This window comes from Ceratosolen solmsi, unplaced genomic scaffold, assembly GCF_000503995.2.
Source record: "Ceratosolen solmsi marchali unplaced genomic scaffold, CerSol_1.0 scaffold1, whole genome shotgun sequence".
NCBI classification, from domain to species: domain Eukaryota; kingdom Metazoa; phylum Arthropoda; class Insecta; order Hymenoptera; family Agaonidae; genus Ceratosolen; species Ceratosolen solmsi.
In genome coordinates, this window is record NW_011948415.1 from 3,870,670 (window position 1) to 3,894,908 (window position 24,239).

General features: G+C 28.8%; 1 protein-coding gene across 5 annotated transcripts in view; it reads left to right on the forward strand.

Moving 5' to 3' along the window:
* Window positions 1-24,239, forward strand: part of milt (trafficking kinesin-binding protein milt) — a 55,628-nt gene that overhangs the window by 24,148 nt on the left and 7,241 nt on the right. The window contains exon 1 of one of the 5 annotated variants that reach the window (XM_011507654.1): window positions 10,414-11,040. The exons of 3 other annotated variants lie outside the window; for them this stretch is intronic. In XM_011507654.1, coding sequence (XP_011505956.1) covers window positions 10,596-11,040 — 445 coding nt within the window. In that variant the 5' untranslated portion in view covers window positions 10,414-10,595. Of the gene's footprint in view, window positions 1-10,413; window positions 11,041-14,773; window positions 15,118-24,239 lie in introns of those variants that run through there. One more of the 5 variants, XM_011507655.1, reaches the window with a different exon arrangement.

The window sequence follows — 24,239 nt, forward strand, 5'->3', positions numbered from 1 at the left end:
ACGCAAATCCAAAGAAAAAAATATGAGTGTACTTATCGTTCATAAATAATGTACTAACATAATTATATTTGTGAAAGTATACGAAAAATATGTGAATCTAGATTCATGTTTCCATTGTATTTGTAAAGTATTAAAAATCATTTTTCTTTTTTCTTTCAATTTCTTAGTAAATTTTATTTATATTTTTAATAAGCTAAGAATTGTGTGAGTTTACGTAGAGTAATTGTAAGTGATTAATAAAAAGTAACCAACATTAAATACTAAAGTTGATAAAATTGATAAGTAAAATAATCTAGTTTATATTATTTTAGAGATAAGCTCAGAAAATTTTAAATTCGTCATACATAACAATTTAGCTAGCATATGTAAATTAATTTGTTTTCTGTAATATTTTGCTTCCACATATTATTTAATGCATTCTTAAGAGTAATTGGTATTTATAATTCATTGTTATAATTAAAAATACTACAATAAATATTGAGTGAAAATGAGCTGATTTATAATTCAGCATTAAAAATAAAATGATATTAAATCATCAAGATAGAATTATGTATATATATATTATAATTTGCATTTTATATATTTTTATATTAAAATGAATCAAAATATTAATCATGATAATCAAGACTAATAAAAAAATGTTATTATATTAAATATAATTATACTAATACAAAGAACGCATATTATATTGTTAAATCAAGTTGAGATATTGAGATGATAATTTATAGCGATATTAAATATATCAATATAACTCGTATAATCCAATTATCGTATAAACGTTTTAAAATATGCATATCTTGCTTTATTCCAATATAAGTCTTTGTCTCGTGAAAAAAGTGTAAAAATCTTATTTGTGCATCAGAATTTCTCAGAAATACACTCTTTTATATATTAAGATAAAAATAAAATAAATCTTACATATTGGGATATATTTGTAGTAATTTCTTTGAAATTTTTGCTTAAAACATATAATAGAATAATTTTATATCAATGATGATATCAAATATTTTATACAAAAAATGTGTATTTTAGTTAGCTCACTTGAATTAAAACGAAAAAATGTTAAAGTATCGGTTTAAATTCCTTCACTTCTTTACTTTATTAAAATAGTTAATGAAAATATTTTTATCTAAAATGAAAAATTAATTATCTCGTTATACTAAAATATATAATCATCAGTTTCGTCAACATGAAGTAAAAGGTAAATTTTGAAAATGGTAAAAAAAATTAACACAAAATAACAAAAAAAATAATTTTAATAATAATTTAATATCATCAACATTAAATGTACAGGCACTAGTTGTGCATAAAATTGTAAATTTACATTCGATAAGATACGCAAAAATTTACCACTCTGCACTAAGCTTATTAATTAAATAAAAGAGCCGAAAATTCTAGGGTTAATCCTTATTAGATCGTTCCGTTCACCAGAGCAGATGAGTGATAAGTTTTTATTAGACAATTAAGAAAATTATAGATCTCTTTAAAACTATATTTGTATACATGTAATTCTTATACGTCCAATTATCTGATACAGTTGCATACAGTGACTCACTAATGTTTTACGGACAATTTAATTTATTGAAAAAAACAAAAAAAAAAGAAAAAAGAATATTTATAATTTGTTAAGATTATTTATTGTACTTTATATGAAGATCTCATTTTTAATTTTAATAAAGGAATTCTTCAAATAAATTTTAAATTGAGTCAACGACCAAAATGTTGCCTCAACAAATTTCCCTTATTTCATCAAGTTTCATGCATAAATTCTTTGTTGTAATTTAAAAAGATCACGAAAAAATATTGCTTTATTCTTGTTTATTTCTATCGGACTTAATCATAAAATATAAATATTTCTAATTGCACATTTATCATGAATATTTATTAACTTTGATTTAGTTTCAAATTACAATTGTTAATATTTTAGTTCTGAATTAAAATTTAAATAATTAATTAGAAAAATATTGCCAATTTAATTACAGATAACAAAAAATACAAATATCGAATTATATAAAAAATCAGAATAAGTAGTTTATAATTTTCGTCTAATCCAATAATTCGTTACATAAAAAAGTATTATTACGTATAATCTAAAGCTAATAAATATATGAACAGATTTAAAAGTTAATTGAATTTATGATAAAAAAAAGCCAATTATGAAATAAAATTTTACCATAGCGATCGTTGACTAATTTTATTATTAATTAAATAATTTATATCTAATAAGTGAAACTTTCTATGTTCTTATTGTCCGATATTATTTAATACGCTGTACAGTTTTCTATAATATCCCTTCGTGTAATTATATAATTATGTGTCCTATGACATAAATTTATAAATGCAAAAATTAAATAAAAATTATCGTTCGTTTTATTTGTTCAATCAGTAAACAAAAGCAATGCTATATGCTCATAAATTAGAGAGCAGAAATGCATCAAATATAATTATTAACAAATTAATTATTGAAATTTATACAAATTTTTAACAAAATCATATAACAATTATAAATGTTTTAAAGAATAATTGTATATATATAATATTGTTCAATTAATTAGTTTATCAGTATCAACACATTATACATTGATAAAAAAAAAAAAAAACAGCACTAAATAACAAAATTTGTATAATATAGACAATGTTATTTAAAAACTATTATATTACATTTTAGAAATTATTCTAATTCTATGTATGTAATTTTTAAATTTTATCATAATATCAAAAGCGTTCGATTAGCTCTTTAAACAAATATTGATTACCACTACTGTTTTCAATTATTAAATTCATCCTTCATGGTTTTTAATAATTAATTTACAATATATACAATGTACAATAATTGCCCTTCCACATTAACATTCAATTAAAGTTATGCAAATATGGATTTGTTTAAAATTTCAAATAACCAAATGTATTAGCTAGTCCGTATTATATCAAAAATGACTATTGAAATAAGTTATATTAGAACAGTATTATTTATATAAATATCAGTTTTTTTTTTAATTTAATAGTAAAAAATTTATAATGTACTCATTCGATTGCGTATTGTAGAAAATTTTTTGTTTATGCCCATAAAATAATCAATAATATAAATGAGGTTGAGATATAAACGATTCTGGATACAAAATTAGCATTGGAATTATAATAGTAAATAATGACGCCTCTATATCATTAAAATATTTTCGATTTCATGTTACAAAAATTCACACAAAGAAAGTTGTGTAATGAAAAAGCATCACGGGCAGATCCTTTTTTTTTTTTTTATTAAAGACAACTAGCATGACTATTTATAAATTTCACGGTTAGTCATCTGTTCTTCTCAAATTATTATTCAAATTAAGGAAAAGCTGAGTTGTCGGAAATATATCGGTATACAGTTTATTGTTTTAATAAGTAATTCCATTTCAATTATTGACTAGACTAAATAACTCATTATAAGTATTACATTTATATTACAATAATACATAAAGTATTATGTCTATTAAAATATTTATCAATATAAAATCGTTTCAAAATTTCGCTTGAGAATGAAATTATAACCCAACAATTATCTCGAATTTTGTATATTTAATATAATGTCATTTACGTCCATCTAATTCAAATTATTATATTAATTTTCAAGTAAATAAAGAGTTTTATTGATCAGAATTGATTGAGAGATATTTATAAATTTATTAATTACATGACTTCATTACAAAATATATTTATTTATGAATTATAGTATTAAGTCACTATACAAGTCATCATATTAGGTTAATTAAAATGTATACTTTTTTCATAAAATTTTTAAATAATTAACAATAATATTGCTTATAATTAAATTTATATGGTCGAATTAAAAACAATCTTTTTAAAGGCGGCATCCATGGAAATTCAAACTCAAGCATGTAATGAGAAGTTTTATCATATGCAAATAATATACCGATGGTTTAATATTGCGCTGCAAATGCAATTATTTTGTAAATATATACATTCACCAGTTTTATTCGTTGACTAGACATTGGAGACGTTCAAGTAGATAATACGGAAGCCATAAATGAAATCATGGGATGTACAGCTCCAACTAAATATATATATATAACCATGTATACGTCGACACGTCATTCCTACACTTAGAAATAATTAGAATTAGGATGTAAATGAGACATACAAAGGAAATATTTCGCATTTTATTTTTATTCTTAGTACTGTTCGCTGTTTTTATATTTAATTTTTCATTTTGTTCCAATTAGGGTGTAGCAGTTCGAAAACTTTTATATTGAATTGCGATGGAAATGGATTAATTGAAAATAATACTCTTAAATTATTCTTTAGGTACTTATTTTGAGCGTTGTATAAGAGTTATTTCAAACTATACTAAAAATACGATATGTAAGATTAAATAAAGTGAAAGAAATTAAGGAGGAAACCCGTCGTTAATGCTATTTGATTAAAGTTTTATAAAAGATAATTTTTAATAAAAAATTTAATAAAAAAATTTATTAATAATATAACTGTAACCGTAAATTTAACTGCATTTCAATAAAATATTATTTACACTTTAGCATAACTTGATCCCTCAATCTAGTTATTCACTTAAGATATATTTTATGAGCAAAAATCAATATAATTGCATAGAAATGATAAAAAAGAAAATAATATTTTTTTAATAAAACTTTATAAACAATGAGTATATACTTTTTATGAAACAATTATTATCTTATATGTTTTTTTTTCAATTCCACGATAATAATAGATACACTTTAATTAATGAATTGAAATTAAATTAATCGATACATTAATCATGAGAATATAACATTTTTGATAACGAGCTTATCTTATTAAATTAAAATATATAATATAATATTGATAATTAAGATTTGCTTTATGGAATTTAGCGTTCTTCCTTATAAATGGATTCGTTGCTTAAAAAAAAAAAAAAAAAAGAAAAAATATTCGAGATAATTCAGAAAAAATTGTTACCATGACAGTTTTCCGAATTAACTATTATGCGTATATTTTGTATTCGATAAATACAGAGATGAAAATTGTACTTTCTAAATGTAAAATGCAGGTTATTAATATACTTTAAAGAAAGACTCTTCATATCTTTTATGACGTGTCTTCATGAATATAGGAAAATTCTTAATACTCCAATTGGCAACAACGTGGCAAGGAAAAAAAAATTGCTCGCTCCAATTAGCAAGCAAAAATTCGTTATGACGCCTCACGTTTATTGCTTTCGCTAATTAACAATTGGTTCCACGGAATTTCTTATAGTTTTTCCTATTTTATAAGCAATTAAGTTCTTTAATAGTGTCAATAAAAACTAATTTGCATTTTGAATTTATTGAAAAAAAAAGAAAAAGAAGTAAAATATTAATACTTTTGAATTAAACTAATATACTGGATTTAAAAAAATATTTTTTCAAATAAGTCAGTTAACGGTAAAAAAGCATTTTCACTATTCCATGTCATGATATTTTATTTCTTCAATAAATTATTGAATATGATATTACTTAATGAATTCTCAATTAAATTACCATGAATAATGTTCAATAAATACTTTCTTTTTCTTTTTTTTTCTTTTTTTTTGAATTTATGGAAAAATTTTGCTATAATATTAAAAATTATGGTTTTAATTTTTTAAGAACAACTTTGATTAGAAATATGCTAATATTTGAAATAAATTTTACGATTCAAAGTGTAAATAAATTATAGATACATGGAAATATCGTATCTGTATTAACCGAAAAGTTTGTAATCTCTTTTTATGTCTTTATAAAATTCTTAATAATTATTGGAATAAAACAAAGTAAAATTTTTCTTATATTTAAATAAAAAGTAGAAAACTTTGTAAATAATGAACTTCAAATTTGTTACTATTTCAATATACAATTTCACGCGTATACTTGTAATATTTGTGCAAACTAAAGGAATTTATTGTAAATAATTTTTACTCAATTAGATTTTTTTAAATAAGTACATAAAATTCAAGTATATTATTAATTTGTATAATGTAAATAGTAATACCGCGAATGGAAATATCTTTTGTTAATGTTCAACAATTACCTTATTCGACTATGTTATTGTTTGTATTTACAAGTTTTTCATATGTAGTCTTATTATTTTGATATAAAGAAATTAATTTTATATCAATAATTTTCGAGCACTCGTATGAATTTGTCATTGTGTTTCTGTATGAAATAGAGCTGAAAATTGTAATAGTAAGAATAATAATAGAATGAGTTTGAAAACTTAATATTCGATAAAGTTTTAAATGATTCGAGCAAATGAACATACTAATAATAATATGTCGTTCATTTTAAAAGTATATTTCGCTTTCGTTTTGCAGAGAATCGAAACAATATCTAATTTCTGATTTCAAATAATTTCATTTTCACTTAAATTTTTCATAATTTCCATGCCCGATATATAAGCTCGTAATTGATCGAATATGAGAATATATGAATTATGACAGTAGTACGTGTTACGTAATAATTGAAGCAAGAGAGCTATTTCATCCATAAATTGAATAATCACAAAGGTATTGACACGTTTTCATGAATGCGTGGGCAAATAACATCAAATGTAATACGATTGTAAGAACAATAGAGATAGAGGCGAAAGGCGTGAACAATTAACGTGATAGTGAGCGACAATGATCTCATGTAACAGTCAATCGCTATAAAAATCAAATGGCTCTCACGGTTATATCATTAGTTCCGCAAAAACTTCTCATTAAAACGAGCGCATTTTATTTTTTGCCTTAAACGCACTTCCAAAACAAGCGTAAATCTGTTTCGAGTGTATCGTTCATGTTCAATGAACTCTAAACTTTCAGTCTTTTAAAGTACCATTGTTGTCAGTCGTTGATAAATTTCTCTTATAATGCTTAATTATTTGTAACTATATAATTTCTTAGAAAGTTGATGTTTTAATTATTGGATATTTAGTCCAAAGTATTTTCTTGAAAACCCTGGAAAGAAATTAAAATTTTTGGATTTTTTTTAATTATGTCAAATATTAGAATGTCACATATCTTGAAGAAAGAATAGATCATTAGATTTAGAAACAAGTTAAAAAAAAATAAGGGCGAGGGAGGGGGAGGGGAGGGGGGGGGTAAAAATATCTCGAATAATTGAAATCGTCTTTTAACATTACGATGCACTTGTATTTTAATTTGTCCTACAATTTTTATTATTTTATTTATTTCTCCAGTACTTATTGATTTTCACAGTCTTAAAAATGTTTTATAGCATAATTGAAGCACAGTACACGTATTATTACTATTAATAAACAAATTAAATAAGTATTATAAGTTATTTTAAATACGGATTAATACAATGTAATTATTATATTACTAACTAAACGCAAGTTAATCATATGAGTTTATTAAATGTATGCAGTTGTCTTATTGTATTGACTTATATATTCAATATTTAAATATCCAAACTATAATTAGTCAATTATTTATCTTTTGATTATTTGACTTTATAGTTTTAATCAATTATTATTATTATTATTATTATTATTATTTTTTTTTTTTTTTTTAATTTACAAATTTATTAACAAACGTTTGTACTTTCATTATTGGAAAACAAAAAATATAGCCATTTGATTGCATTTTCAAAGAATTAAATTTAATGTTTAAAACGCATTATAGGATATTAAAAATAATCAGCTAGTAATACCTATATGGAAAATATTTTGAATGCTATGCATTATGCCGAACTGCCAAGAGTTTCGCACATAAAAATGTTGATACTTAAAACTTTAAATACAATTTTTACTAAATTACATGTTTTACGTCTACTTGCATTTGATATTGAATAGTTTTTATATGAAACTGATTGATTATTTCATAAATTACTGGACTCTTTCTTTGAATATTTTTTATTAAAAACATTTTTTAACGTGTATTTTATCGTAAATGTGAAACAAATGAATTATGAAGATGATTGAATTCTTATCAGTGTATTAGTAAACATTTATATGGATTCAAATGCTGTATAAAAGAAAAATATTGTTAGAATACAATTCCATATGAAAAGTATTTATTTCATATTACATTTAATAATTAATTTTCAATTTCTAACCTGTTTCTTCAACGTTAATGTTACCTTCTCTATTCATTTATATAGCCCCTAATTTAGCCCAAAAAATTAAATCTATAGATATATTAAAATCAAATATACATAATTATCTCTGCTGATGATTAAACATTAAAATGTAATTTGTTAATGAAAATTTTTGTAAAAATCATATCTAAAGTATCTAAATAAAGTAAATATTCAATATGAACTACATTTTACAGTCACATAATACTTTTACGATCTTATCTATCTATGGATTGTTTCATTTATGTTTAGTTCGTCTTGGACTATTGATTTAATGAGCAATGTCTTTTAAGCCATTACCTTAACTGTCGTATTCAATGGGTTCCGAGGCGGGGGGGGGGGTTTGGAGTGGAATTAAGTAATTGAAAATGTTAGTATAGGTTTTGAAAGAACTACCGATAATTTGTAATACAATAGACATTTTATACCTTTTTTTATTATGAACAAAAACACAAAATAGTAATTATTTTAAATTAACGTTTAAAGTCTTTTTATTTTAAGTTGTATTGATTATTATATTTAAAATTTAGTTCTTACTATAATTATCGGCTTAGTTGCAACAGATTTTAATTGACTTACTCCATACAATATTCTTTTAAATTCCACAACAATTTAAACAAAGTCGGTATAATACTTATTTTTTAATTATTTACTAATGAAAGAATACATCATTGTAATGTAGATAATAATATTTTTATTAGCATTTGATTGGAATAATTTCTTTTTTTACTTCCAAAGCAGGAAACGTAGATTTCTTGTAAGCTTCATCTTGCGTTAACTCAGTATGCAACTAGAAAGTTAAATATACGACCTTAAGGTCGTAGACGTGATAAAAATTATCTTTAGATGTATATACTATTGATCGATTAAGATTCATAAGCTACTCAACGGAGACTTGATCGTACGAAAATCAATTTGCGTTTCACGTAAGTTAAGTGCGGTATGAAATCAAAAAAGGCAATCCTCGATAGAATTTAATATGACTATACTTTGGTATAATTAATGAAATTATTCCATCGTTATGGGAAAGTAATATTTTTTTTATGCAAATATTTAGAATGATAGAAACAAGTATTAGCTACTCTCGTAATACAAAGAGTACAATGGTGTAATTCGTACTTTGAATTTAACTAAAATTAAATATGATATATATATATATATATATATATATATATATATCTGATTCTTATGCTTATTAAAAATATTAATGAACCGAATGAATATCATAAATATTCATATTATTATTCATAAATAATATAATCATACTAATATATATTTGTGATAGGTGCTCCTACATTGAATTGATTTTGCGATGAAAGTTTTAAAATAAATATTGTAAATCAAGCATTATATTTTTTGATCTCGTTATAACAAATTTGGAATGATGAGTTCATATTCCGACTCATTGACGAAATTTTCACTTAGTTAGTCATTCCCATTCGCCTCTTTGTAATAATGATGAAAATGATTAAATGACGAAATTAGATTAAATACTTATTGCTTTCATTGTATTTTTCATTCGCAAGTGAGTTGTTATTGTACGATTATTATTTATAATAATGATGATGTAGAATTATGTAAAAGGCATTCATGAATAATAGAAGTATTTGAAAAAATATGTTCTATAAATATATGTCGCTTGAATAGTCTCTACGTGTCTGTAATATTTATTTTCGACGACGCACTAACTGTGCGGCTATTATCGTTTTCAAATAAATTTTACAAATTTTTTAAACTTTTACTCATGCAAAAGACGAGTATCTCGAGCAAATAGGTAATCACGAATCTCACAGCTATTAACTGAAAAAATATTTTGAACAAAAAACTGTTGATTCGACATTGAAATCTATAATGGTAACGATTACCACATTGGCTACCGCAACTATCATAATGTCGAAACACTTGAATTACCTAGAAAGAAAGTTGAATCCTAAATTTGGCATTTCATTATCGCCTATACACGCACACATTGTCTCAAATTTTGTATTCAACTCTCTTCCGCAAGCATTCCATTTCTATTCTTTACATTTTTTTTCTTCTTTTTTCTATTTTCTTTTTTCTTTTTCTCATGTCCCGATTTCTGAGGCAGTCAAGTTATCAGCCTTACTTCTTCTCACCAAGAGAATACAAATTCTCGTGACTACCTCTTTAAAGCCTTAAAGCGCGAGCGCTTTTGTTTACGCGAGATCCGCTTTTACGACTACCCATACATATTCAAATCGCAGTCGCGACGTGTCCGCCAAGTCTCGACAGTGACGCGAGACGAACGAAAAAACAAATGAAAACCTTTTCTAGCCAAACGTAGTACAAGGAGTACTAGAGCCTAGAGCTTCGCGGTGAAGCGAATGGCCGCACCGATCTCGAGATAAGAGTCGGTTGTTATACGGACAGCTACGTCGAGTTGGTGTGTCGCGAGAGGGCGAGAGGGTGGTCCAGGGGTGACTCGGTCTCGCCTCGATTGCGAGCTCGGGGAAGAAGCATCGGGCAGCCCGGAAGTATGTCATGAGCCTGCGCGACAAGAAGAGCAGCGAACCGTCGACGCCCGCAGCCGCGAACGCCAATCTCGAGAGGTTCGGGTCGAGCTCGTTCGGAGTCCTCGCACTCGATGTCTCCGGCTTCGGACCGAGCTGCTGCTCGACGCCCGCGGGGGCCCGGGCTGCTGGTGATGGCCTCGGAAAGACCGAGAAGCCGCGCTGGGTGTCGCGTCGCGCTGACAGCGAGTGCGAGTTCTGGGACGACTATGGTGTCGTGGAGTTTCTCGAGCTCGGGCTCGCAGGCCCGGACGGCAGTACCTCCGAGGAGAGAGTCCAGGCGATGCGCGAGGCTCTCGCAGACACGGACATACTCGAGGCCGAGGGTGAGCTCACAGATTTTCTCTTCCACGTGGCACGCACGAAGCATGGCAAGGTCTACGTCAGGGTCGTCAGGACGCTGCTGCTTAACCGAGGTAATTCTTGTTTGGGCTTCCAAACTAAGACCGTCCAAGAGAAAGGGGGTGAGTGATTTGTGGGATTCCGCTAACCCAGATTCTTGGCTGATAAATTTCTTTGATACGCGGACAATTCGACGCGATGATAAGAATTGAGATTGTTGAACTTATTATGGCAAATTTTGTGCGCTTTCCACGGATTCCGTGAATCTCAAGTGCTTCACCAGTAACTTAATGGATGATGACTTAATCCCAAAAATAAAGTTCGACTAAATTTGCTTATTTAATTATTCGAGATGAATGTCGTACGAAAATTTGTGATATTTTTAGCGCCCAACGAATATTTTTTTTCAAACTTTGTCAAATTTCTTCAAGTTTATTTTAAACTTGGAGAGATATTTTCATTTTGATATATTTTTACCGTTAAATAACATCAACGTTTATTAAAAAAAAATAATTTGTAATTGAAAATAATAACTGCTACGTCATATGGGCAATAATCGCTGGCATTAGATTGTAAGAAATTGCAGAACCGATTATGAAATTAAGGTAGACGTTTGATTATGTACCTGCAGTATATAATAGAAAGACATTGTACTCTCTTAATTATATGCAATGTTATAAAATATTGTCGTAATTATTTTGAAATTTTTCCCTTATAATTAGTAAATGATAAGAGTCCATTGCGTACTGTTTCTTTTTCCTTTTTCCTTTTCCCTCTCTATCTCTCTATCTCTCCGTCTCTATCTCTCTATCTCTCCACGTTTGACTTTAATGCATTTATCTCTCTATCTCTCCTCTCTTTAAAACTTGAAGTACGTTTGACTTTAATGCATTTATTTTAACATATTATTCATCGTTAAACATCTATGAATATAAAATATTTGTTTTCATAATAATATGATAGCTCATGTGTATAGTGCGAATATTCTAATAGAAAAACACGAGAGTCAAGCTGAATAGCAATAATTGAGTAATGCGACGATAAAATAAACTCGCATTACTTTAGTCGATAAACTTTTGCGCTAAAAATTACAAGTGCCTTAAAAATCCAAAAGATCTACTTGCCATCTTTGGCAGGTAAATCGTATGAAAATAATTGATGTCACCGAGTGCGCAGATATTTTCAAAATTACTCACCTACAATATCATGCCGTTAAATTCTCAAATTGCACTATTCCATTACGTACCACTCTTTTGCGTAAGTAACTTTGAAGATAAGGCGACCGTGAAACGCTAATATATCATAAGAAAAGCGCGTATCATTGGTTCTTACTGACGTTAATATATAAAAGTACCGTTACCTCCGGATGTTTCTCTATATATTATCATTTTATGTAATTCGCGGGCAAATATATTCAATAATAAAGGGCAATTTAAAAAATCCGCGTATAATGTTATAACTTTATTAACGTAAACGGCGATAATGATAAAATCAGTACAGCAGTACATTTGTTGTAACTTTCATATTGCATAAATGCTAAGTGCGTTTAGCATTTTTTTTTTCTTCATTTTTTTCTCCTATTTTTTCATTTTCATACATTTATTTATTCCATTCATGTTTTATGTCTTCTACTTCATTACTTGCACTACTTTTAATCATTAGGATTTCAAATATTGCGCGAGCATGAGAAGACTTGATAATTGCTTGATATTACAAGGTCAAAGAAGCTTCAACAAATATTAATAATTAAATAAATCTTTAAACGGTTTTATACTATATGAAATTCATGATTATTGTTTAAATGGAATTTGTGTTTAGTTTATATTGATTCTATCTCATTAATTGTATAAAGCTCAATCTTCTGCATTTTACTTGCAAATCATAATTAAATAATAAAAAAACAGGAATATTTGCTTACATATATAGGTTTGTTATCTGCGCGTGAGTAAGTTTATTTACTCTCTCTCTCTGTGTGTGTGTGTGTGTGTGTGTGTGTGTGTGTGTGTGTGTTTGGAAAATGAAGATAGAATACGTTTATTTATTTTGCTTGTATATAAAAATAAAAAAAAAACAATTCTAAATAAAAAAAATGAAGAACAATATAGTGAATTACATGTGCATATAATAACTTATTTATGAAACGGGATGTAAGTACTCTTGGAGTTGTTAAATTATTACATCGTATGAGTTGCAGATTTTTAAGAAATAAAAGAGCAAAGATAAACTGCAATTACATAAAAAAATCTTCATCAAATTTTTTTTCTACATACAATATACATTTAATGGCCATCTATATATTTTAGCATAACTATTTGTTTGTAAATTTATTAAAAGTATTATAGATATAACAAAAATTCTTAAATCTTGACATAATCAAACTTTATTATTTATAAATCATTGGTGCAATATTAATTTTTATGCCTATAATAATAATAATAATAATAATAATAATAATAATAATAACAACAACAACAATTACAATAATAATAATAACAATAATAATAATACTAATAATAATGTGTAGATAAATTATTGTTATTTGTCAGAAAAAAGTAGGAATTTTGATTATTTTTTAATAAAGCCTATTACACTTTGTCCTATTTGTTGGTTAAAGATTTCTTTCGCTTATTTAACAAAAATATTTTCAAATTTATCAAATGCAGTTTCACGCTTAAATTAGATTCGGCATATCTACTTAAATTACTGACTCGATACATGAGTAATATTGAGTAAAATAGTTCAATAACAAGTTCAACATATCAATTTACAAAGAATTTAAAAATATTTTCCATTTATTTTGTAGTTAATTATTAATTAGCAAATATTTTATTTGCACACATACATACTTAGTGTACAATGCGTCGTGAAAAATGCTTAAAGAATTTTTGATATTACGATGTCCATGAATACCATTCTATTCCAGAATTATACAAACTTTGATTCAATGATGAAAAAAAAACATTGATTTTTTATAATAAAAATGTAGTATTAATTAATGTTTGGCTATTTTTAAATACAAATATTATTTCTTTTTGACGAGTTAAAGAAATTACATTCCTTTCATTTTAGAATCAATCTCTCAGTTACTCAATTAAAATATTATAAGCTACGGATGCTTCTGATTGAATTTATTATTTGTATCTTAATATTTTTCGTAATATTATAATATCAAGTAATTGAAAACCGAAATGACATTCGGTTGACACAATTGTCAAAGTCCCATTATTGAATAACTTAGCAGGCAATTTACATAACGACAGTGACACATTTGAAAATTAGCGTATGGGGCGACACTAGGTAGAGGAGTAAAGAAAAATCTGCAAGGAAACCGACAACGAATGCGACATTAAAAATCGCCTCGATAGTCAAGCCTTACAACAACATACAACACCAGACCGAAGCAAATTTAGCTTCCTTGCGTCTTCGAAATCTCGACAAGAATTTTGTCAGCGGTGCTCATTTCCAGCCAAGCGATCGGCCAAGCATCCTATAACGAATGAATACGCGACTCGAAAAGTAACATCCTCGGCCAAGGGTAATCATAACACGGCCATCCGCTGCAAGTATAGCTCCCCCCCCCCCCAATACCCCCCTCCTCCTACGAGTTTGCGCGCACGCCTCCGGCTATAGGCCGCGTGCGCGTGTACGACGTTTCCCCGCCCGCGGCCGATCCACTAGCTACTCTCAAACATGGCGGATCGATCAACAGCCGCGTCGTCGAGCACCACCGCCTCCGTCACCGTCGCCGCTGCCGCCACCGCCACCGTCACCGCCACCGCCACCGCCACTTCCAGACGTCGTCGCGCAAAATCGCGCGAACCTTCGCGACCCAACGTTTTCCAGTTCCGGCTCGCCGTCCATTGAGAGCCAATCTCCTCCGTCCAGCCACGCGACCGAGAAACGGGCCGCCGCTCTCCGAGGAGGATGTCCGAGTTGTCGTCGAGGAGAAGGGAGCCTTGTCAGCAAAGAGTCGCCCCAGGATCGGAGCACAAAGTGGGGAGGACGAGAGCCACGAGGCCGAAACCGCGTGCATAACTGACGCACAGGCGCACACGCCAACCCCGCCACCGCCAACAACAACGACGAGGGGACCCGTCCAAGCTGCGGATAACTTGTGCGTCACGCGCTTCTGCGGATTTTCATGCCGAAGGGTAATGTGGCTGGCTAAGCGGCAGTCACCTCAGCTGGATTGCCGTGTACTTCGGGCTAATGTAGTGGGAAACTTTTACGAGTTTTATTCGCGTTACCTGACCTGGCCTCTTTCCAGTAACCCTTTTTCCCCTCGAATCCTCGAAATTGCCTTGGGATTATCTCGGAATTACCATGGATTAGCCCTCCGTACGTCATTATCTTCCAGACGATATTTCTACCCTCTTCTTATATTGCATTTATATGGCATTTATGGTTGTCAGCTGTCACGCATAGCCAGCACATAGCAGCCTCTCTGTGTGCACAACTGTGCCGCGCATCTCTTCGACGCTAGAGAGTAGTTCATTTCGATTAAGTGTATTACACGGAGCGAGTGTGCGCGATGAATTTTACCGAAAAGCCAAGGAAACGGCAGGAAGGGCCTCTCCATAGTCGTCGAGTAAAGTTCCGTATCGTACGTAATGAGAGTCTCGTGCTTGCGGTAATTCGTCATTTTCCCGAATGTTATAGTCAAGTGAAAGTGATTGGAGGAAACGGGACGTTAGAGAGGCAAGTGAGGAAAAATGGAGGATGGTGAAAGAAACGACGGGGCATGCACAAGAGCTAATAAAGCCGGTGTTCGTGTCTGAGGAGGACTCGCCGCGCAAATGGCAAAGTTGATGTCAATCGTTGGTTGGGGTTGGTAGAGGGCGACGGTGAGGGGGTGGCAGACGACGACGACGATGGGGACGGGGGGGGGGGGCGGGGGGTGGGGCAGTGAAAATTCAAGGGTGTAGCAGTGCAAAACGGGCGTGCGCGTCGTTTGACAAAGGCGACAGCTGATTGGCCGAGGCGATCTTATCAGCGGCGTGCGTTTGTGTCGGCCTATATACGTGTGTGAAGGCCATGCGCCAGTGTTTCCGAGTCACTTGCGCAACTACGTATACCTTCATTCAATGTAGATGCAGGTATATTATTGTGCATATTACTCGGCGCGCCGTTCGCGAAAAAGGAAGATAATTGTTAACGTCGTTGAGTCGAATTTTTTTTGGGCCAAAAGTTACGCGACACATAATTTCGTGGATTATTTTCTCTCATTATCGTGCAGCTAGCATAAGCCCGACGAAGTGTTGCTCATTTAGCAGGTAGAAAGTAGTTTACAAAAATGATTTGAGTATAGTATACTCCAGCACTATGATTATTAATTCGATCAAATTGTAATTGTTGCCTTCGATCATTTCTAGGTGTTTAGTCGTTAATCTCGTGCATGCTTATGTTGTCACGATGCTTGTACGAAGTCTCAAATTAAATCATTCGATATTCTTGAAAGGATTGGAACTTATTTCGTTTCGTTTATTCTCTCGCAAGAATTGTGCATTAATTGCATTGACGTTTATGAAAAGCTTGGCAAGCGCTGATAAAAATTTTCAAGCATCGCTATCTCTTGCTTTTATAATATTTCCAGTAAGCTTACAGTCAATCTATTATGCTCTTTATACATGTGCAGAAGAATTGAGTTTATGAAGCAGCAAAAAATAATCTTAATGCCATATTGTGCACATTATCATCGACCTTTATGTATGACGTTAACACTAAGAATACTTGAATTTTGTCATTTAACGCGTCAAAGAATATACGCTTCAAAAATGTATTAAATAACAAAAAAAAAAAAAAAAAAAAAAAAAAAAAAAAATTCATTCCATTTCATTCCTTTCGTGAGTAATTTGCTGTCGATATAATTAAAAAAGTTATTTACTATACAATAACAAAGTCATAGGTCTTTCAAAATATGAAATCGTAAATAAGTATTATAATTATAAAAGCAAAGCGGAACACAATACAAAAAATTATCAAAATTTGTTTTCATAATCACCCTGGAATTTAACAATATGAAATTATTAAATATTATTATCAAAATTCGCTAATTATTAAATGCAGTGAACCACATGGCGTGTGTTATGCAATGAGAGTTGTGTTTTTATAATAGTATACTCTCCTTGAATAATATTACATTGTCAGACTATTTCTGTGATTGGAGCTTCTTAGAGTTTTTTCTTCCAATCTATAAAATAATTGCCGTTTTACTGACGCACACATGTAATAAACTTAAATATTTTGAGTGCAAAAGGTAATAAGGTTTCGCATCGGTGCATCGTAAGCTTACAAGATTAATCTATAAAAAAGAAAAGTCTAGTATTAAGAATACTAGACTCTAATAATCTGTCTATCTTACTCGAAATTTTGAACAATAACTTAATTATAAAAGCAACAGTGTATAAAAAATTTTCAATAATTCAGTTTATATATAGTAATTTGTGATGTGGATTTTAATTATAAAGTATATGGAATAGAAAGCGATTACAACTTACACATCGTTAAATTATAACATTATAATTGTTTAGCGAAACAAAATAAAAAGAAAACAAATCATGAGGATTGATTTCTTCATAAAAACACATTGCAAAATGTATGATTCTTATTTAATATAATTCCTCGCTAGTCTTTTGTCATAAAATAAGTCGTCTTGAAAAATTTATACATAAAATGTAAAGTTATTTGAATTGTGCATTGTTGATTTTCTTACACAGTTTTTGTCGCGTCATTCGCGAATATATTTAACTCTTTGTTGGTTTACGATTTTACCTGCATCCGTCGTGCAAAAGCCATTTCGCGACGCGATTCAATAATTTTTTTTTATTTTTTTTTATTTTTGTGACTATTCAACTTAATATCGTTGATCCACCTCGCATTACCAGATGAAACTGAAAAATTCAAAATATCCGGTGAGAATTAGCTGGACATTTTGTTATTACTTGTCAATAGTGAAACGCTACGGTTACATGCTAATGCATCCGTTTAATTTCTACATAGAATAGCTTTAGCGAATAAATAATTGACTGAAAATTTGATCAACTTCGGTCAAATGGGAAACATAACAAGTTCTGAAATTTACAATGTTTAATTGGGTCAGTACGTTTCGAGGGAGTAGAGATAGATAGCAAGTGAAGTCAGGTTTACTTTAGTTTTTTCTTATTCAATAAATTCTGCTCGATTTATAAGCTCTATGACGTATGTCACGAAATTCCAATGTTTCAGATAATAGTAAATTTATCTTCGTCACTTTTCGAAAATTGGAAATTTCGAAAATTGATATCGCTTTACCTTTATTGTGTCAGATTAATGGGAACTTTATTACTTACATAACTGAAATGAAAAATCAATGAAAAGTATCGATCGTTGATTATTGTATGAACAAATTTCTTTAAATTTATACGTTTTTTTATATGTCTAAAAAAAAAGAAAAAAAAAACCACAGTACGTTGCATATATTTTTATTTAAAACTATTTTCTATTTGATATAACTTACTTTGATATAACTAATTGTTTACATAATAGCATTTTTATTCTAGCAATATTGAGGAATAATATTATGTAAAATTTGAAATGTCCAATGCGAACGTAAATGTTATTTCAACTATATTTATTGGTTTATTAGCTTGTTGAAAAGCTTTGAACAAATTTCTTTAATAACTTGAAACATTGAAAAATATACATTTCATTATATTTCTTATATCCTTAATTTTAATGTATAATCAATGCAGTTACCTTGAAAATGTTAATTTACCGAAAGTGCGTTTAAGTCGGTTAAACCATAAAATTATATAAATATTACACTTTATATCAAAATTAAATTCCACGCAACTAAAGAGTATTAAAATGCATAAACGTGTATTCTATGCGATTGCGATCAAAACTTCTTGCATTTATTCGGTTAAATTTTAATCCCAAGATTCATAAATACGTTTATACCATTACATTATACGTAATTTAAAATATTAAATAAGTATAAAATACACATAAAATTATACATTACCTTAATAGGTTTTAAAAAAAAAAAAAAAAAAAAAAAAAAATAATAATAATAATAATAATAATAATAAGAAGAAGAAGAATAACAATTATTAATGATATAAAATTCTAGTGAAACCCTTGTTCTCTTGTCTAATTATCCGTTTCAAGGTGAAATTTGTTTTGCCTTAAAAATAAGTTTTGTGTTTATGCGCACACGTGCGTTCGTAGAAAATAACTTCTTATGAAAAAGTGTTCATATAGCATTAACTTTGTAAATATCTCATTATTCTCTTCTGTTTTCCGATCTGTTCTGCTACTCCACACATTGTTGATATGCGAATGAAATAATATGTTAAACGATTGCTTAAACCCAATATTAAAAAACAGTAACCCAAGCCGAGTGACTCTCAATCGTGTTAACCTACCAATCAACGAACAACTGATGTGGCTTTTCCGCTCCTCTTTTAATGACGCGATGTGTAATTATACGCGGCTAATTGATATACGGTATAAGAAAATACGAAAATCCGTTACTTGTGATTAATATTATATTTTTATATTGACTAGATTAAATCGCAGTGCTTATACTTATTCCATTTACCTATATAAATGAATCGTGTGATGATTAATGAGATGCGCGCCAACAATTTTCATCTTTCAAAAATTTAATTTAATTTACGATTAATATCAATTAAATTAATAAAATGTCTTTAATATAATTAAAATGAGTTTTCTTACTCTACTCTAAATAAGGCTGAATTTTTATTGTTGCCACTGTAATAACTAATTTACTTCGATTATTGTATTTTAACAGAAATTAACTGTATTGCGCTGAATTTATATGATACGTGTTATTATATAATTTTTTTTGTTTTAGAATGTTAATAAAATGCCTCTATATAAAAGTTCAAGATATGTCTCTTTAGTTGGAAATAAAATAAAGTCGCTTTAGTTTACCAGACGTAAATCATTTTATGACCTAATTAGAATTATTATAGTTAATTTATGAATAAAGATACCGAAATAATTTTATCGCAATTGAAATTATATTTTTATTAGGTATTATTAATGACATAATTGTTTTGTTCTTCGAAATGAAATAGATTATATGTTCTATGAAGAGCAAAAGATGGTATTTTATAAATAATTACATCGATTCTTCGACGGTACTAAAAGTCTCTTCTTCTTCTTCTTCTTTTTTTCAATTTAATTTAATGTTTTTAATGCACATCGCTTTGTACTGAAATTTAAATTAAAAAAAAAAAGAAAAAAAAAGCGACGTTAATTTAAAAATAATAAAACATGAAATTAAAAACACATTACTCTAGAAGTAAATTTTTTTCTGGCTTTACATCGTTTAAATATTTTCACATTTTTTCCGTACGTAGTTATGGACCAAATCTTTGTTCACATGTTTTGAACTTATTTTGATTGTCTTGCTCTATATTAACAGACTAACAATTCTGTACATTTATAATACAATAATTAATTTTGTAAATGTAATTTATCTGTAAGATATTCAAATTTATGAACATTTTATTATAATGCTGACATGTACTATAATTACACGGTATGGCCTATTAAAATCTTTGAATCTGAGATTTTTTTTTAAATAAGTTTACTGAATATAAAAATAATCAGTGAAGGATACGGTTATTATTAAAAAAATTGGGTTAATGTTTTTTTATTGTTATAAAAGTTTTAATAATTCAATAAAATGATAGACCGCTAGTTGGTCTACAAATAAATTAAGATAACGGTATATTGATTCAATAAAAAATCTTGTGAGATCTAATATACTGATATTTCCATTATGATTAATATGAAAATATTTTTATATGTTAATTATATTTCGATAAACACTTCGTATAAGAATGGTTTATTATATATGCACGTTGCGTGAATAATGTTGTCCGCTTTCGGATCTTTTGTTTTTTGAAAATATATTTACCTATTACGAACTATTTAATATGTAACAAATTATATTCATATGTGTGTGTGTGTGTATATATTCATATGGGACAAATATGTTAAATATGTTAGTTTGTAATTTTACATTGCACCGAACAAGGTGACGAAACTGTTCATACAAGTTAAATTTTACTTTCTAGATCCGTAGCTACACGCATAATACATGAATGTTGAATTTAAAAAGTCCACGTTTTCATTACCATGAATTGTGAAAAATTTTAAGTATAAACTTTTTAAAACTCTGTGATCCGAATGACGTTGTAATACAATTGCTAAACCGAGCCACGTTCAAGCAGAACCATTAACTTGAGATAGAACAGTTTTTGATAGAAGTGTAATTAACGTTAAACGAGTGATCGATATCGCATATCACATTGTTAACAATGGGCATCCATTGTGACGATAAAAAGCGTACAATTGGCCTGGGATCAGATGAAGTCAGATGAAGAAAAAAGGAGAAGTGTAATAGGACGAAAATAGTGAAGGTAAATATAAATATCCTGGCCGAATCGTCAGTTTCACTCGAGAAGGAGGGGAGGACGGGCGCCGAGGTCAGGGTGGCCTGCGCCGAGGACAGGGTCGTGGAACGCGCTGAAGAAACATCAGCGGAGGCTGATGACGAAGAGGACGACGACCCCTATGTCTACGACGATGATCTGCCGAGGACCGAAGCCGAGGTGCACCAGGCCACGGGAATGCTCCGGCTATCGCTGCCCTCGCCTAACCAATCGGCCTCAACCGAGGACAGCAGCCTCCACGCACAGACCTGGAGCTGCAGGAACTGCGGTGCCGGGCCCGTCTCCCCCATATTTGTCCTCGGCTCGCCGCTCAACGCCTCCAGTACTGTAGCTAACACTTGGCTCTTTCCTTCCCGTAGAATTTAGAGATGCAATCTTGTCGCGAGCACATTTCCTCGTCATTGGTTAAATATTCTTTAGTTCTCGAAGAAACGACGGATTTCATCGTTTTAATTTCTTGGATGGAATTGATTCTTCCATTGAACGGACTTCCATTGCTTAGCCAATTAATAACAGGCCATTTATAATATTTAAATCTATACGTCTTAATTTGTGACGTTTGTCGATGTATTTTAGAAATATGTCACTTCGAAAAAACGAACATTTATAACAGTAAAAGTATGATGATTTCAAAATGAATTCTAATTAATATAAATTCCTTTTGTATTTCACTCGATACTCTCATATTCATTTTAATATTACTTAGTGATAATTAAACATTTATGTATGGCTAAACATTGATATCGAATGAAACATATTTATACTTCTATTAAAAATATTGGTTTTTAATGTAAAAAGAAACAGAAAATTAAACAATTGATTGTATAGGTATCACTTTTATGCTAAAGAAGAGGTTTCTGATAACTGAAAAATATTTAATTAAAAAATGTGGAAATAATTATACAAGTATATGTGCACATTTTATGTCTTGCATACATATAATTTCATTTTTGACATTAAGTTGTTTAATTATTTGGTTACAAATTTAAGGTCTAATAGCACTTTTGTAGAGTTAATAACTAAATTTTTTTTTATAAAAATACGCTTCACATCACTCAAGTTAAAATTAACTTTAGTTATTAAAAATTTGTGAAAACTCTGCTACTATCATGGAATTGTTCACGAACGAATAATAAATACAAAATTCGAATTTCAAAAAAAAAATAAAAATAATAATAATAACATTAGATTTTAATAAATGCAATTTTTAATTTCATAATTAATAAGTAAAATAATTTGAAATTGAATTAAAATATTATTAATTCTATTACTATTTTTTAGTATGGTGATATTTCATTATACTTTAATTTAATATTTTTTTTATATTTATATTTATAATATAAATATTATTTTAATTAAATTTTAATAAATTTATTATTTATTATTATATTATTATTTATATTATTATTATAAATAAATTTAAAAATAATTAAATATATTATTTATATATATATATATATATATATATATATTTATACTTTAATTTAATATAATAATTTACTAAAGTATAATTATAATTTATAATTATTTTTCAAAATTTACATTTACAAGCTATCCAATTATCATACAATTTTTTATTTATTTCATTCTATTCTATTCTCTTGTGATATTTTGTACGTAAATTTTTTTTTATTTTACAATATTTTAAATATTTGTGAATGAAAAACTGTATATGCTTTCCTAATTTATTGCACTTGTCTTGCATTATTTTGCATTATTTAAGAATATTAATGATATATATATATATTATTTGCATTATAAGCAAAATTAGAATTTAATCAATTCGATAGGTTCGATTTAATCAATAAATTGAATTTTTATGCTAAATTTAAAACAAAATAAATCTCTAGTTTTCAACATTTAATTCTTTTATTTATTTTATCGCGCTCAACACTTAATCAATTGAAAACACGCACAGTGCTTACTAAGTAATAATTTATTGAAAAATGTAGCGTATATTAAACAGATATGCATATATATTGTATAAAAAAAGTTGCCATTATTAACGCAATAAGAAATTAAAAATATATGAATGATTTAAAGTATAATTTGTCCCGCGTTGTTTGAAAAGTTTGTTGAATTATTAAGCTTTTAAGCTGTTAATTTAATTGTATTATTTACAAACTAAGTCATTAAAAGTAATCTGAAAGTGTTAACAATGAAATTAACCGTTGCAATAACGTTATATTTAGCGGACTGTAAAAGCACTATGAGCAGACATCATAAAATGAAATCGCTGTTGAAAATGTGACTGGATTATAATGTCAAAAATAATAATATTATTTTATGATAAATATTTTGTTTTCGAAATACAATTCCGCGATATATATACGTCCAATAGGCCTCATTGCGCGCGCGGGTGTGTAAATATTTTTATTAAGTAACAAAATTATTAAAATTCAATATGCTAATATAGGGGTTCAGCGTTCAAAAACTGTTGATTATCTATAAACATGTCGTTGATTGGGTAGAATCACGTATTTTTTCCTATCAAAATATTTCCCTTATCCTAAAATATTTGGATCGTTAATGAGTCTGCGAAGAATAAAACGAAAAGTGCACAAAATGCTATTACATTAGTAATATAAAAATAGACGGATCGATGGAGCTCTTTCTCGAACAGCTTGAACACTTTCAAAGTAACTACTGTGACTTCTGAGCTGCTACTGCACTGTAATTGACGACGCACGACGCTGTCACTCTGACAAAAGGTGAAAAGATTTAGAGGCCGAGAGCTTCTACATATTTACGCCTCGAAATTCTTACTTAGCGGAAACGTTCGATGTACACTGATTCACTGAATA